The 17,580-nt window shown below is 31.1% G+C and overlaps 1 protein-coding gene across 1 annotated transcript; it reads right to left on the bottom strand.

Moving 5' to 3' along the window:
• Nucleotide 1: 1 nt before the first annotated feature.
• LOC129224377 (tyrosine-protein kinase transmembrane receptor ROR2-like) lies at nucleotides 2–14,932 on the bottom strand. The gene is made up of 5 exons (XM_054858820.1): nucleotides 14,880–14,932; nucleotides 11,797–11,965; nucleotides 6,670–6,988; nucleotides 1,309–1,562; nucleotides 2–193 (listed from the first exon to the last, which is right to left on the bottom strand). Exons 1-5 carry the CDS (start codon nucleotides 14,930–14,932, stop codon nucleotides 2–4), a joined length of 987 nt encoding a protein of 328 aa, XP_054714795.1.
• Between the last annotated feature and the right edge of the window lie 2,648 nt (nucleotides 14,933–17,580).

The raw sequence follows: 17,580 nt of genomic DNA, 5'->3' as shown, positions 1-17,580 counted from the left end.
TCTATCTGCTGAGGATGAGGGTGGTTATTGGTTTGATGATGGGTTGGTATAAGTTGAGCTGAAGTGCTGTGCGGAGATAACTTGGAGGCACACGTTTTTCTTCTTTGCTTTTTACACCAAAGTACAAGAAGCATGAACATAAGGATTGCAGCAACCAAGGAAGGAAGGAAGATGTACAACCAGGCATAATCAGCTGGAAATTCAAGGAAATAAATTAATGAGCTTGTTTATGCACCGTTAAAAACTCAAGAATTATTTTGGATTAAAAATAAATCCATTCATTTCTATCATTTAACCTTAGTTAGTCTCGTCTTGCAATAATTCTTTTAAATATCTGAGGTAAACTGAAACTAATTAATGGTTCATACATCCTGACAATCCAGGCTGGTCTTTCTTTAACTTTGCAGAACATAAAATTTTTTTAAAGTAATGTATCCGTATCCCTACTAAATCCAAGGGGAAAGGAAATAAAAGCGACAATTTTTATGCGAATGAGAAGAATTTTAAGATGAATCAACTCTCAGCGTACTCATTGGCTTTTAAGTGGTCAGGAATTATGTTTTTCAAAGTCAAACTGGCAACGTGAATGGCGTTATTTTTCTAGCTACCGTAAAAAAGAAAAAATAAATAAAATAAAATAAAATAAAATAAAATAAAAATAAAAAAACTTGACGAAACTTGAAAAACTGCAAAAAAAAGTTTCTAGCACAAACATTGTTTTAATTTTTGATATGCATAATAATTTCACTTGGCTGCAAATTCAGGCATTTATGCATATAGGGTAGGAAAAGTCACATAAAGTTTGAAACTCGGTTTGTCAAAGCCTTCTATGACCTCCAAGACATGGCATTGTGCAGCTAAATAACTATACCAAAAAAGGTTCTAAAAATTTTAAGCTTCTGAAAGTTAAAATAAACAAGAATAATAACCACTAACAGCAGGTTTCTTTAAAAACAAATAAAGCAAAATTCATTATTAGTCGTTTATTTACAAACAAAAAGACATTTATTAGAACAAAAAACTGTAAACTGGGGAATATAAAACATTTTTCTAGCATTTAGGGCATGAACTTAGGATGAAAATAGTCGACTTTTTGAAAATAATTATACTTTAAATAAACTGCTTTTCCATTACGAAAAAAAAAAAAAGCTTTCTCGAAACTTTTTTGCATCAATGAACTCGAAATTAGTCAGTATATAGGAAAATCAAAAGTCACTCAATTTTCATGATGCACCTTTATGTGTAGTCAGAAACAGAAATTTGAGATTACCTCAATTCTTAAAATATTGCTATAAATAGCTCAATCACATTGAAATCTCCAAACTGGAACGAATTCTTCTTACCACATTTGGGGATATCGCAGACTTCTCTTCTCATGTGAGGATCCGATATGTAGCACCAAGGTTGAGTTTCACGACCTCCCGGATTCCGACAAAAGTTGTGTCCACTCGTCAGCTCTTCGAAGTCAGGAACGGGTCTCCAGCTCAAACATTCGTGTGAGGAGACGGTGTGGGACACAGGACCGATGTATTTTTCCCCTCTGCCTTCATAGCAATTGACATCTACACAGAGTAAAGTATGATATTGTTATCCGTGTATAGTTTTTTAGAACAATCACGAATTTATGAAAGACACCGCCATCTCAGTCATTCCATCCGAGGACTGCAGTTTCGAGCTTATTAGCACTCAACACCCCGGCATAGAAATACTGAGATGGAGGTGGAAAAACTCTAAAAGAAGCCAAGAGTGCCAAACAAACTGGTAGCTAATATATAATTAGCAGTGACCAGACGAGTTTGGCTCTCTTGACTTCCTTAAGAGGTTTTCCACCTCCAGCTCAGTGAATTCCTAAGCCGGGTTGATTAGTGCTAATAAGCACGAAACTGCAGTCCTTGACTGGAATGACTGAGTTGGCGGTGTCTTTCATGTATTTCTGTCTTAGCCCTGCTACAAGGCGGTAACTTACTGAAAATCACGAATTGTTTATTATTCTTACTTTACCATAGTTGATTGTTCTATTAATTTAATTTTTTTCGTTGATAGTACATTTCTTCTCGTGCTTTGGTTGATAGAAATAAAAGGAAGCTCAAAAGTTCGATTCCATTGTACGAACATCTAAATGTGTCCTGGATGGGAACGTTATCACCAATTTGGAATGTTCCAAGTTGATATAATTCCCATAAAAGATGCTTTAAAATGCAAAAAGTTCGCTAAAAAATAAATTAGGTTGTAAAAATACTTAACTTGATTTTGTATAGCGATCATTTGTTTTCAATCACTTTTACGAAAGTTAATCTTTCTTAAAATATAACGAATACATTTTACCAACAAATGATTTTCAACAAAATCAAGATTGCCACTAAAGAAATTACAGTTGAACTAAAAACATAAATCAATGTTAAAAAACCAATACTGCAGATGATAAATATTGTTTGGACTCGGCGAAGCCTCCAAAATATGACGCAGTGAGAAGCAAATGGATGTAAGAGGATATTTTCAAGTATTGAGAAAAACTTTTTAAAGATAAGGTCCTAGGTAGGCTATCATTGAAAAGTTTTTCTAAATCATGCTGTATAGCAGCACCTACCAGGGCTACTAGTACTATATCTTGCTCCAAGACAAAGGAGATGTTCGCCTATCATTTGTACTGGTTATCTCCAAATTTTTAATTTTGCCACTTGCATCTCTTTGTCTCACAGCCTCATATATAAAATAATGTTTGTTACATTATATTTTAAACGAATATAAATTTTGAAAGATAAACTAAAATTTGTGTAACATTACAACTTTTAGAAACATAGAGTGAGTACCTGACTACAATTCTTAATTGTGATAAATTTTAATTTGTCGGAAACGAATTTTAGTTTTTGTTATGTTTTTCTGAAATAGCATATTTCTATATTTCTAAGATTATTAGTACTTTTTTTTTTCTTACGAGAGAACGATATGAGCTTTTTATTCCATAAAAGAAAAAATAAGCCAAGGCTTATATAGTATGCATCGAGGGCGCTGATTTTGTCGGTTGGGGTCTATGGTTTTGCAAATTCGCGTTTTCTAGACATACGCGATTGAAATATAGTATATAATGGTATATTTCATTGGCACAAGTTTCAGTGTTTTTTACAGGGTTCGAAAATTTTCAAACAACTTTTAAATTTAATAACGTAAATGGGAGTGTTTCATTCGTGGACAACGAATTGAAAAGAAAAATTGATAACTAATACCCTTTTAAGAGAATGTCCAGTGACTATCGGAAAATCTCATGAGTGTTGCATAGTTCACTACCAGGACCTACGCCATTGCATGCAATTGCATATATCTAGGTAAGGGGAATGTTGAAAAAAGTTTGACCTATCATCGGGTTTTGTGCCCTCAATACACATAAAAACAATTTTTAAATTTTTTTCTGGAAAAATAAGTTCATGCCTTCGTCTCGATATTTTTTTTTTTTTTGTACGCAAAGTATATAAAGAAGGTTAGAAAACAATTGAATTTTAATACTCTTTCAATGGGTTCTTGTAGATAAAGTAAAAAAAAAGTCTAATGCATAATTTGTTAGCTTTTCTTCCGAGGGACAATTAGTAATTTTATTATCCAGGTATTTTTTCAGAATTTTTTTTCACAAAAACAATTTTAAAATTAAAATGATAGTGAATAAGTTGATAATTCATCACTAATTAGCTATTTTATAACAGCTATCTCATAAACATAAATGGTTAAAATTAAAAAAAAAAACTAATTAATGTAATATTTTCAACATTAAATCATTTTCTTGTTCAATCTATTTATATACGACACTTAAAAATAGATTGAAAGGAAGGAATATGTGTTTAGAAAAATATATTTTGTTAACTTTTCCTCTAAATGCATTTCATGTGTGTATACATATTTATTTCGTCTTTTTGGAGAATATGTTTCTTTTTTCTTTTCTTTTTTTATGCCCAATTGACTGGGTAATTTTAGTTTTCGATAGAAATATTCTGCTTAAGTGAAATAAACACTTAAAATTTTTAACATAGTGTTTTTATTAGAGAAACTTATTTAGATAGTTTGTTTTAGTTTGAGATTATGTTGATACATTTTTTTTTTGCGTGTCTGCGTTACGTCCTCTCCTCCCCCTCCCGCCTTTTTTTTACTTACTTATAGTTTATCATTTACACTCCATTATTTCCGTGACAGATTACAATTGGAATAGTTTTAAGAACCAAGTTTTCTGTCTTAGTCATAAAACTAACTTAAAAAAGAAAAAAAAAAAACTTTTTATTTTTAGCCAACTTTCTGATAAACAGAAAATACGAATACTTATCACTTTTCTCAAGTTAAATGATTTAGGAATAAAAATATGTCTTTCACATTACAAATTTCAGTCTATTACTTTGATAAAATTAATTATAAATTAACTATGCAATAAATGAAATAACGCATTAAAATCATTTAATGCAAGTAATTAATACATAAAGCGGAACCAAGCACATTTTCTTTAAATCTAAAATCTTCTTAACAATTCCAAGTACGGACTTAGCAAACAAAGTTCTATTTGTACCAAATAACATTATATCCTAAAAGACAGATGAAAGACAAAATACTTTTAAATAATAAGAAAGAAACTGTCATTTGCATACAAATGAAGTCATTAGTAAGTTTTCCATTACTAATTAGAAGCAAAGACGGGAAAAAAATATTTGAAAGCTAAAACAATCTTTCTAAACAAAAGAAAACTGGGACTTTGATAAGAAATTGGTGCTTTATTTTCATCGAGAACTAAAGATGTTTAAAGAAGAAATAAAAGAACGGCTTTTACTGTCTATTCGGAATAGAATGAAAGGTTAAGAAGCAGAATAAAAAAGTTCCTCTTTTTGCAATCAAAGGCATTAGTTCTTATTTTAATTTGCAATAATTGGAACTTTCAATGTTTGGCGATGGATTTTCATTTGCGTTTAATTCTTTGCTAAAATAAATCTTAAGTTTTCTGGAAACAAGATATTTCATTTTCACAAATGGGAAGGATAAGAAATGCTAGATTTTTGCTTTTTATCTTTTGTATTAGAATTCCTGTACTGGTTATAAAAACGAATAGGTAACTACTTTACAACATAGGGATTTTTTTCTCTGAATTTCTGAATGTTGAAAAAAAAAAAGGCATTTATCTTACGTTTTCTGATACATCTTTTGTTCAGAGGTTTTTTGTAAATGAAAATTAATTTTAAAAATATATAAACAGAATCAACCAATTAAAGTTTACTATCTGAAGTTGAGAATTTTAAGAAAGTTGTGTTAGAGAATTTTGCATGTTAAACACTATTTCATTATTTGTTGCTGCCTTCCAAACTTTTAGGAACTTGATTCAATTATAGGAGTTCTAGCTCCTATATGTCCTTCCTTACTTAACTGTAGTTCAAGTACTTTCTGTATATATTAATGTGGTCAGTTTTCTTGAGTGGGTGTAATTTATTCCTACATAATGTGCAAAAATGTACATAAACAATTAACAAGAGCAGATGAACATTAAGTAGGTCAGTCTTCCTTACTTGCATTATTTATAACACCTCTCAAACTGGATATATGAACATTACTGTTTGTTACGTCGAGGAATAAATACTACTTTATTACAATATGTAAAAAACAAACTCAAAAAATGAAAAAATATATTCTAAAGCCAAAAATTGCATTGCCGTGTTTTTTTTTTTTTAACATAAACAATGTGTGATGCACAATCTTACTTAAAATACTTCCACATTACATTTTAGTAATATGTATTAAAGAAGGGGATTTTTAAAAGTGAGTGTTGAAGCACCCTGAATTTCCGTAGATGTAGGCAAGGGTGCTTCAAAGTGTCCACGATATTAAATATTTGTTGTTAATTAAACTAAAGAGTAATTGTTATTCATCAAAGTTTCCTCAGGTTCCTTAAAATTTACTTTAATGAAAAGGAAACACAAAATTCCATTCCTCCACAAGAGAATCTTAAAAATTATTTATTTGATTAATCACACAATAAGTGATATTTCTGCATAATTTCTAGTCGCCTTCCTCAAAATTACACAAATATATAAACATCTATCTCGAATACGTATATAGTTATATTTATATACAAATAAATAAATGTACATACATCCTTGTTAAAATGAACTCAAAGGGACAATTAAAATTAATTCGTGTCATACGGAATACTACGTTATGCATAAATACACTAGGATGGAGATCGCAAATGTAGTTCATATTAACAGTAATTCAATTTAGCGTCTCGAATTAACGAGGTTCGATGTATACATGTATACGAATAGATAAACATAGATAGATAATAGAGATAAACAGTTTCGATACCGTGAGAAAATTCAATTGCTCGAAGACTTGGAAAAGTTTGGGAACCCCTGCTGAAAGATAAATTTAACTAGCTTCCAAATCTAAGAAACTAATGAAATAAATTTATAATAATAAATAAAAAGGTAGTTTATTAATTTAATTTAAATTTAAAAAAAACTAGATCCGAAAATTTTCAAAAAAATCATTTATACAAACTAAAGTTTAAGTCATGCCATTTTGTGATTTCTTAAGAGAAATGTAACTCTAATATAAACAGTGTAAATGGGCTAAACACTGTAAACATTTTGAAACGTTTCTGTACACATAAAAAAAGTAAAAAAGTAAATAACAGGAATAACCTCTTACCATGATCAACGTGAACAACTTTCGGAACATTCAAACTGATGCAGCCTCCCTGTCCATCCTTGTTAGCTATAAATGCGCCTGCTCTCTCCTTCTGATTGAGCGATGGAAGTTCTTCGCATTCTGGAACCAAATCCTGATTGACCAACAACGGATGTTTTCTCGCCGATGCCATTTCTATTTTACAAGTAGATGCTTCTAGTAAGTCGCAGTCATCTTTACAAATGTGTTTAGGAACTGGATATGGTATGGTATCGTCGCATGGTGGAAACATAACATAGCAAAAGAAGGGTACGGCATACTTGTGACACTCAGGACTCATCTAAAAAAAATTAAGTTAATTAAAATTGGAAAAAAGATGCATTAAAGTTAAACAGACATATTGTAGTTTGTTTTGATGTAGGTGAATATTTAAGATCACGCAATATGACGGAACGTTCTCTGATATTTTAATAACGTATGTAGACGACATTTTGGAAGGAAATTATTCATATTTATAAATGATGCAAATGTATTCGAAAATGACGTTTTCAGTTTGTACATTCATGATATATTTTGGATGTCTTCTTAAAAACATTTATTTAAAATTTATTGTGCGTTAAGGAAACTGGTGACATATAAAGTGCCTAATGAGATTATTTTTATTTGTAAATATGCGGAACAGTTTACATGTACCAACATAAAATAACGTACGATCCGACAGCCTAGAATATCCAAAAATGCATCATCAATGTATCAGATGTATAATATAAGCATCAAAACAGTAACGCGAGACTTGTTTTGCTTTATTGACGTCATATAGATAAATTAAAAAGCGGAAAAAAAGCTTTTTTTGTACATGTTTTCCTGAAGTTAACGAACGAGGCTTAGTTGGTACTAATAACTTAAGTTTACTGCAATAAATCGACAATTAAAGAAAAGAGATGCCTTTACATTTTTTAATTATATCTAAAATGTATTTTTCGTAAATTTTTATTACCTCTAGTAATTCCGCTCTTACCTTCAGCATGCCTTTGAGATAGACATATAACAACATTCGAGAATAAAAAAAAAAAAACTTTTTATGAAAAATTGTAATTTAATGCGTGGCTTATCTGATAGAAGATCTTAGACTACCTTTGTGATGAAAGAAAATAAAAAATGTTCACGAAGTGCAATATTTGCAAGCATGAGGAACTGTTCTGACATGAACAGAGAAAACATACACACATTTATTATGCTTTTCAAGAATATAGTATAAACTATTTACACTAAATTAAATAAATAAATGTACGTGTAAGAATTTCAGTTTGGGCTGCAGGAAAATAATGCAAATGAAGGAAAGATGATATGTTTTTTGAAGAAAAAGACACACAGAATGAAACACTATGTCATATTACAATTAAAATACCTGAAGCCGGATTATGACAATTTCGTCCTTGTTGAGGAATAATCAGTCCGGTTTTTTTACACTAATTTAAGAATTTGATTTTAAAAAATTGAACTAAATAGATTTTTGTGAAAATTGATTCATCTGTGCATTTTTTTTTTTTTTGGATTCAGGTTTGTTTATAATTATTGTTTCTTCAACATCATATGGTGGGGAAAATTTGGGTAAAACGGGGAAGTCGGGAGTAAACCGGGTACCTCCTTCTAACCCCTGTAAGCGCTGCAATCGCGTGGAAAAAGAGAGAAACTACCTTCCACCTTGATGAAAAAGCAGCGGCCGTCAAATGAGAACGCAATAGACTCGCTTATTTCGTTCTTGTGAAAAAAATTCTGTTTGAGTGGTTTTTGCTTAAAATTTTTGAACAAAACTAGACCGATCTTGTTTCTGCAACAGTAAAGGTGTGCATCTCTCCTTGTACAACATTTAATTACCTCCATTACCATTCTACGTAATTGTCTGTAGCGTTCTGTATAATCATATGACGGCATTTTTTTATGAAAGTTGTACGTGCGGGGCAAAATCGGGTACTAACCTAGGGGCAAATATGGGTACTACCCACATACACTTAGAGAAAGATGCAGCCGAAGGAGGATAAGAGAAAACGAAAAACTCATTCTGACGGGCTCCCCAAACAAGTTTCATCTTCAGGCAAGAAGAAAAGAAAAAGGAAAATGATGGAAAGAAGACCAAAAATGGACGGAAGAAAAAAAAACCTGAAAGAGAGATAAACGAATCAAAGGGCAACATTATAAAGAGGCCAAAAAGGAACAGACAGAAAAATAAAAGCTCCCAAAAAAAAACCGAAAGAGCAAATGAGGGATGAGTACAGTGAAGAGGATGACAATACTGTCTGCATTTACTGCAATGAGCTTTATTCGGACTCCAAGGGTGGTGAGGAATGGATCCAATGGTTCCAATGTCGGTCGTTGGGCCCATTAAAGCTGCTCTGGGGCCGAAGAGGAAGATAACTATTTTACTTGCGACTGGTGTCAATAGGCCTTGTATTACAATAAAAATTTAAAGGTAAAGACAATTAAATTTACTCTCAACTTATCAATATGTGTCCTTTAATACTTATTCTAGTATGTTATGACAATAGTTAATATATGTCACTAAATAAAACTAGAATTTTGTGGGAAACTTTTAAAAAAATTTAGTTTTCCATAACAATAACATGTCTACCCAGTTTTATCCCACTAGTGCGGCAAAACCGGGTAAAATGTCGTTTTTAACAAAAAAATAATAATAATAAAAGTTAAAAACAAAAACACTTATGGTTTTGAAACTGTTGTTGCATTAAAAGATAAGTAGTGCATATTTCTGCAAAATTGCGTTCCTTTATGCGAAAAACTATGATTTCTGGAAGCCTGCAAACCTTAGAGCCCCGATTTTACCACACTTTCCCCTACATGTTACCTATATACTTATCAGCAGAAGCAGCGCGATTCTGTGACGTGCATCACAGATTCTTAAGAATTCCTGTAGATGATTTCCTAGTTAATAGAGAAAAAGAAAATTAAGGTTCAAAAAAAATATATCTTAAGTGTTCATCCATCACACTTTCTGGGATAAAATTTTACATGTTGCATACGGTTACAGCCCTCTTATTCTGAAGCACTACTCGGTGCCGATTTAGATTTTGCCATTATACTAAATTTCGCTATATTTCGAAGATTATTTTTAAATTTTTAAACTGCATCGTAGACGCTGAAAACAATTCTGCTATCGGGCATATATGAATGACACATACAGTGGCTCCCAAAAGTGTTCGTACACTTTGAAATTTTTTAGAAAAACCAATCAAACATAAAACTGAATTCGAATATGAAGTTCATTTTTTTTTCACATCATTCCTATGTCATTCTAAATACAACCCATTGGTTTTTTTTTTTTCAAAATATTGACGGATCTTCCTTTTGAAATGGGTCAGAAAACGAAGAGACAGAAAAATAACACGCCACAAAAGTCATCGTACACTCAAATTTTTTCGGATAAATTCATGATTAAAATTATCATATGCTATTTTATTGATATTTTTGCATTGTGTTGACCCTCAAGAGTCATTTGGCTTTAATTTGTTGTTTATTTATTCCTTAATATTGTGCTTATTACTGTAAAATGGCTGGTATTCGTAAAAATCCCTTAACACCATTCAAAGTTTGAATTTTTTTCCCCACAGTAGTGGTAAATTGGTTTGAAATGTCTCTAAATTAGTTAATTTATTTGTTTGTAAAGTAAAGTGCTTTATAAAATACTTTAAAGAAAGGAATTGGACCGAAAACAGGGTAAGAAAAGGTCAACCAGCAAAGTTGACAAATCGTGATCGGAGATTTAAAGTTAAAAAATCTATGAAAAATACACATTTGAGTGCTGTAAAAGTTTCTGCAGAGTTAAATGAAACATTTTTCATTTAATTTTCACCTAAAATTGTTCGCCAAGTTCTCTGATTAGCTGGATTAAAAGGGAACTCTTCCCGCACAAATTTTCTTGATCGTGCGAAAAACAGAAAGCTTACGCTTTTCGCCGCAAAATCAATGATAAATAAGCTCAAAACGTTTAAGAATCACGTCTTACTTACAGATAAAACTTAATTCAACATTTTTGGTTAAATTGTTGTATTACTGTAAGTGGAAGAAAAAATTAGGAACTTAATCTTAAGAACTTATTTGGATCATTAATCAGGACGGTTGAGGTTTTCTAGTGTGAGGGTGCATATCAGTATTAGGACTTGGTAGTTTGTAATTTTTTGATGAAATAATGAATCGTGCTGTTCATTTAAATATTTTAAAAACCAATTTTGAACTCTTAGCCAAAAATTTGGTTATTGGAAACAACTTTGTTTTTCATCAAGATAACGATAAGAAGCACACGTTTTTCAACGTTTGCGTCTAGTGCCTCGAAAATTGTCCTAAAGTTTAGAAAATACCCCCCCCCCAGTCTCCCAGATTTTAACTTAATATAACGTATTTAGAGATATCTGGAGGCTAAATTACGAAAATAGGGCTTTAAAACGAAAATAGAGCTAGAAACAGTAAGACTTGAAGTGTGATTGAACACTTATTCAGAAATTACGCAAAACAAAAGAAAGAAAAAGAATGAAATCTATTCCCAGACGTTTAAAAGGTGTTATGAATACTGTATGATATTCTACTAATTGATAACTTAATCAAAAGTTAGATTATTCAATAATATATAGACATTTTATAAAGTGTACGAAGACTTTTGTGAGATAAAATTTCTGGCACTTTTTGGTTTTTAATTTTTAAAAAATTAAGTTTTAATATTTTTTAAAAACTTTTCATGTAATTTTGTTAAAAATTGATCATAGATCTTATAATTAAATATCCATTCCGAAATATTAACTCTAACCAATGGATTGGGGCCTATTTCTTTGAAAGTCGTAGGTGTACGAAGACTTTTGGGAGCCACTGTATATGCTAAACTGAACGTGAATTTATCGATTCTGACAATGTGAGAACAAATTGTACTTCTGGCTTTACAACATACATCATAGAAAATATTTTATTGGTTGCAATATTTGTACAGAAATTTTAATTGGTATTTAATAATATATTTTCAGAATGACTACACATCAAATACAAATGTAATGGCACATATTAATGTTTTTTGTCGTTGAGGATTAAACAATCGAATAAATTGAGATTTCAGACCACATTTATGAGCAAAAAATAAAAAAAAACTACCTTTCCGGTTGCTAGTATTGTAAAGATAGCCGCTAATTTTTCTTCCATTTTGTTCAAACTCATGGGTTCTTTGACATATACTGTCTTGTTTCCAATAAGCTGAGAGCAAGCAACTCCTCTGTAATGTTGACATTTTCCCAAATCATTCTGCTCGAACTCGGGTAATCTGTAACACATAACGCACAACATTATAGAATATAATGGGCACAAGGGGTAATAAATAATGACAGTAACATCAAGTAGCAAGTACTTCAATAGTTAACTTCAACAGTTTATCAAGTTAACGGCAATAACAATTGTAAGCAAACAACCCCCCAGATTTAAATATATGAAAAAAATGAATAAATAAAAAAAGACATACTGATCACATCATTTGATACCTCTTTGATGTGCTTGCTTAGAGCTTTTTGTATGGGAAAATTTTCAATTTGTTGTGTAAAAGTCGTAACTTAAAATATTAGCTAGTCAAGAACTCTCCATCAATTTTACTGCAAACCTCATATTTTCGGGATATCCTCATATTTAGTCTCGGATTTTTTGAATTTAACATATGTTAAAATTTATAAAAAACTAAGAAATAAGTTTTTTTTTTCTTTTTTTTTTCCCAAAAAAATTCCTGGGCCGAGATAAACGCCGCCAAAGATGGTGGTCTTGTTATTTCTTACTTGGAATTTTCGTCTAAACCTTTAACTTACATGGTCTCAGAAACAGTATAACATATTTTGTTGCGAATTGTTTCATTTAAAAGAATATTTTTTCTTGTTTAAAAACATATGCAACATTTTAAAATATGTGCTTTAGTTTTTTCCAGTCTTTTCAAAAAAACGTTTAAAATTATGTTTTTAATTTTTCTCAAATATGTCAATTTTAAATTTTTAATTCTTTTTACAGTTTATTAGTACTACTGAGCACTACGTTCCCTGAAAAGGAGAGCCCCTTTTTTGTTCAACAGATTTTAGAGGCATTTGGAAAAAAGAGGGTTTATAAGGAACACTTTACGTAATTGCAGATCTGAAAATTAAAAAAAATATTGCGCAACAAGTGGCCAAAAAACGCTCTTAATTTAGTCATGTAGCGAAACTTTCATTTTGAGTCGCCATTTTATTAAGGACTAGCAGTACCCGCTCAGCGATGCCCGCGCTAAAAATTTAATGGAAGTCCGTTGAATAAAAAAAACTGATGCCCCCTCCCCTTCTGATGTGAAATGATCGTTTTTTCTTTAAATAAAATGCGTACACACATTTTCAAAAAAAAAAAAAAAAAAAAAGAAAAGAAAAAAAAAAACTATTTAAGTTTCTTTGGAATTTAAAACTTTTCGTCAAACTCTATTTAGCGTATTTAGCGAGTAAAGCGGTTTTTACTGCAATTTAAAATATTTCGCCAAATGAACAAAAGAAGACATCACATAATATCTTTCAATTGTAAAAATAATTCCGCATCTCTATTGTTTATCGCCAAACTTGCCCAGCAACCACGCTATCATAATCTATCCGTCTAAAAAAAAAAAAAACATCCCGTGGAACATTCAAAAGTCATTGGGGGAAAAAAAACATACCGTGGAACATTCAAAAATCGTTTTCGGAAAAAAAAGAAGAAAATGTCGTACATTTTACTCGGATAAAAACAAATCAAAGGTTTCTTTTCTTTCAAAACTAATCGCCAAAACAATGAATTACATTAACGGTTGCCTTAAAACAATAATCCTGTACTGAACTGCAACCACGCTACCGGAACCCAGCTCTTTTGCGAGTGAAGCGGATGTTTTATCTTTGGCAATAATCAATGTTTCGCCAAACAAACAAAATGGTATAAAATCACATTATCAGTAGCTTTCAAATCTTTACATAATAAGAGCTGCGCTGCCCGGTTTTGCCCGGTCTACCTTGAGAACAAAAATTGTGTCAAGTGACATATATTCAACAATTAATTAAAAGAATAACTTAATAACTTAAAGAATAACTTAAATAAAAGAGAAAAAAACACCATACAAAATTACCCTTCCAAACAATGACGACAGATATTAAAATATTTTTAAGAAATTAAAATGCGAAAGATGGATTTTAAAACCGTAACCATGGAAACATAAAATAAAATAAGTTTAAGAATTGAAAATGAGAAAGATGGAAATAAACAATGGATTCAAAAAGCGTAACCATGGAAATGCGAAAATAAAATGGTTGAAAACCTGAATCAAAATAACGTATTTCGAAATTGATTTAAAAACGCATGTAACTTTTTTTTTTCTTTTGAAGATAGAAGCTAATTTTTTCGACCAAAGGTCGAGAGAGATCTGGAGTAAAATATCTCGCTTTTTTCAGTGCTGTCAGAAAAAAAAACTGTAGGACAATTCCTTCACTTTTTATTGATACATTTAATGAAGAAAGTAGTGCCTAAATTTCAGCTAAGCCTAAAAACGTTCGAGCTAAAAACTTAAATTACTCCCGCCGTAATTAAGTTAGAGCATAGAAATAAATTGTTTTGAACGCAGAAAATTCTACCCTTTTCAACTATATATAATATTAATATGTGCAAGTAATTTTTCACCCTTTTAATAGCCAATAATAGGCAATTTACGTGAAATTTGGGCCTAAATTTGAATAAAAAAAGAACTATTTATCGGATTTTTTCAAATTATAGCCTATGTTACTCAGTAAGAAAGCACCTTTCACATAGTAAAAGAATTTTTCAAATAGGTGAAGTGGTTCCTGAGATTACCTCGAACATATAAACACACAAAAACCCGCCCTCTCCCTTTATAATATTAGTAAAGTTATTAAATTATTAAAGAACAAGATGGCATTGCGCTTCACGATTCTTTCGGCGCTACGCTGAAAGGTTGCGTGTTGAAATACAGCTAATCGACTGGAGACCGTTCTCTAGGTTTCATAAAAAATAAAACTCCTGGAACAAGTAGAGATTCAAATAGATAACAAGACAAATTGGATATTAAAAATGTGTCCTGTATTAAAACAAACAAACAAACAAAAAATACCCGTAATTTTTAGTTAAAAATGTGCAGAAGGTTAGATTACACCCAAACCATTATTTTATATATCAGAAAAAAAATCATTCACACATACGTCAACTTAGCAAAACAATCAAAATCTGCCAATTCCTCAAGGGCGAAAAACATCTTAAGATAACGAAAAAAATTATTTTAGATCTGTATCAGTTTCTAGTTTTCGTCATCATTCCTCAGCATTTCATTCGAAAAGCTGAGATATTAACAATTAAATTAAAAAACTCATCTTTCATGGCGATAACTTCAATTATGTGATGTTAGCACATATCGATTTCTTTAGCCGTCTTGAGAAAGACGCCTTAGTCTCAAGTGAACTTGATACAGACCTCTCATGGGAGGGTGTGTTTCTTTTTTCTTCATCATAATTAAATCATTTAGCAAAAAGGGTGTGAAAGGTTTGCTGGATAAAATTTCACTCGGTAGACAGTTTTTGCATCACTTTCTTAAAGTGAGGCAGGTGAGTGTCTTATCGGGGCTGGAGAAATATAATCTGACGACTAACGCTTTTAATCGGGGAGCTTTAAATTATCTTTTAGTAATAAGAGGAATGAATTAGAAGTAAATGACAAAAAGAAAAAAAGAAAATGTGTCCTGCTTACAAAAAGAATTGCCACGTTTGGTTTTCTTCCTGATACAGTAAAACCTGTGTAAGTGGACCATCTACTTGATGTTAATCTTAAATTTTAGCAATCAAGTTATGAAGGGTGGTAATTCAAAATGAAAATGTAAGTATTTAAAACTGGTTGTTTATTTGTGTGTCTGCCCCTTATACACATCTACAGTTTAAGTCGACTTTTTGCAAAATTTGGAACAGAGGTCCTTCAAGGCAATGAGAATTTGGGTTTAAAAAGTTTTTTTTTTTTTTTTTTTTAATAGCTTACCTTTTCATGTTTTTAAGATAGAGGAATTATTTAATTACAAAAAAGAGAATATAAACTAATTTTTAATGAGTGTTGAAGAACTGTTGGTATTCCAAGGAAAACTCTGTTAAACTATCAACAATTAATATCATTTTTAATGCGTGGAGATTAGTGTTCTTCTGATTGTTAATTCCTTATTTAAAAACTGAAAATTCTCCCGTCATGGCATGACGGTTAAATATTGTTTCTACATTTGATCGAAGCAATTGCCTGTTTGGTGGCATTTTAATAGTTGAAGTTTTAACATTAACTCTATTGGATTAACCTTAAATTCCAGTAGATAGCGTTAAGCTGTTGACCACTTTTTCATTTATTCATTCCCCTAAAATGACAGTCTTACCAGTAAAATAGTTAAGTTACCAAATCTAGTTTCGCCTTGTCAAAATAAAGCATTTCTCTGCATGTCAAACATTACCAAAAATGTTATCAAATTTTCATGCCGTAAAGTGAGTTTCATTGTTGGTGTTGTTGGTGACGTCAGCGTTACTCGATCATTGCAATTAATTAATGAGGATTGAAACAATGGTTTCATTTTAACAGTCAGAAAAAGAATTGTACATAAAAAAGTAATATTTGAAAACACTCAGTAAGTAGAGAGAAAAAAGATAATTGGTGATATGTTTCTTTTTTTTTTTTTTTTTTTAATGCTGGAAAAATTATTCTGAGATCAAACGTTGTATTTAACTTCAATTGTATAGTGGTTGATGTTCTGAAAGTCTGCTGATGTTTTATTCTCTGTTTTAGAATTAAACGAAAAAAAATAGTCTGACAACTGTAAGAAAAAACAGACCTTGAACCTGCAATCACTGATCAACCAAATTGCGGTAACGGATGACCAAAAAAGACAAAAAACATCAAAAGACAAGATCACCAAAAAAAAGTTCAAAAGGAACCTTTTATAATTCTCGAATACAAAAGTTTTTTCCCCCTTATGTCTGTGAATACCCTTCAATAGTAATACAAAAAATACCGATTGAATTGATTTATCTTCAAAACACAACAATGACATTAAATTAAAGATTTTTAATTTTTGTATTAGTCAGAGGTGTAGTGTAACTAGATGCACAATTACGTTGCGACAGCTACTGGATGCCATTGAACGTTCAAAAGTTGAAGTAAACGGGAAAACGCTTAGCTTGCAAGGATACAATGCAGTTTGCGTCAGGCTACAGTAAAATTTTACGCGCTTGCGCTTTTCGGATGTTTGCCCGTCTACTAGAAGGGTTCGGTTGCCTCAGTGAACCGGTTCTCGTTGTGTATTTAGTTAATATTACATCTATAGTATTAGTACGACGTGACGTAATTGTTAAATTTAGGGTAGTACTAATGCTCACGGGAATGTCCTTTTGCTTTAGCGAAATTCTTCTTTTATCCCCTTAACGAATTACTCTGAAAAACGAACTAAATTAATGTTTTTTATTTGGTATTAATTTTTCGTGAAGCTCAAAACCTACCAGATATTGATCTAAAGTGTTACAACTATTTTCTTTTTAAAACATTGTAAAATAACCAGACCACCAGCAAATACATTTGTTTCAGCAAAGTTTTAACCAATAAAATAAATGTATCAGCAAACAACATTTCAGACACACTTAAAGTATTTCATGAAAAAATATTGGCATCTAACAGTTTAATCTGTTACGAACTCATATTAAAACCTTTCCCTTTTCTTAGTAAAATCCCCGGACAGGGCGAAATTTTCCCTAAAGAATTTCAGCGAAACAAACATGCTCGTAAAAAAAGATCGATTCTATCGGATTTTATACGATAAAAGAGTATAAATATATTTTACTTAGGACAAGTTAAACGTTTACGTTTTATCCTGGGAGCTCTTTTGTT

Source organism: Uloborus diversus, chromosome 6, assembly GCF_026930045.1.
Source record: "Uloborus diversus isolate 005 chromosome 6, Udiv.v.3.1, whole genome shotgun sequence".
Classification (NCBI taxonomy): Eukaryota; Metazoa; Arthropoda; class Arachnida; order Araneae; family Uloboridae; genus Uloborus; species Uloborus diversus.
The sequence above is the reverse complement of the archived record's forward strand: the minus strand, read 5'-3'. Positions and strand labels throughout refer to the sequence as shown.

What these genes read in the sequence shown, in the direction of transcription:
- LOC129224377 (XM_054858820.1), bottom strand. Translation starts at nt 14,932, where the DNA reads ATGTTTTTCGCCCTTGAGGAATTGGCAGATTTTGATTGTTTTGCTAAG. An exon ending in GATTGTTTTGCTAAGTTGAC is followed by an intron (nt 11,966 to 14,879) that starts GTATGTGTGAAT and finishes TATGTGTTACAG; the next exon opens with ATTACCCGAGTTCGAGCAGA. An exon ending in AGTTGTTCACGTTGATCATG is followed by an intron (nt 1,563 to 6,669) that starts GTAAGAGGTTAT and finishes TACTCTGTGTAG; the next exon opens with ATGTCAATTGCTATGAAGGC.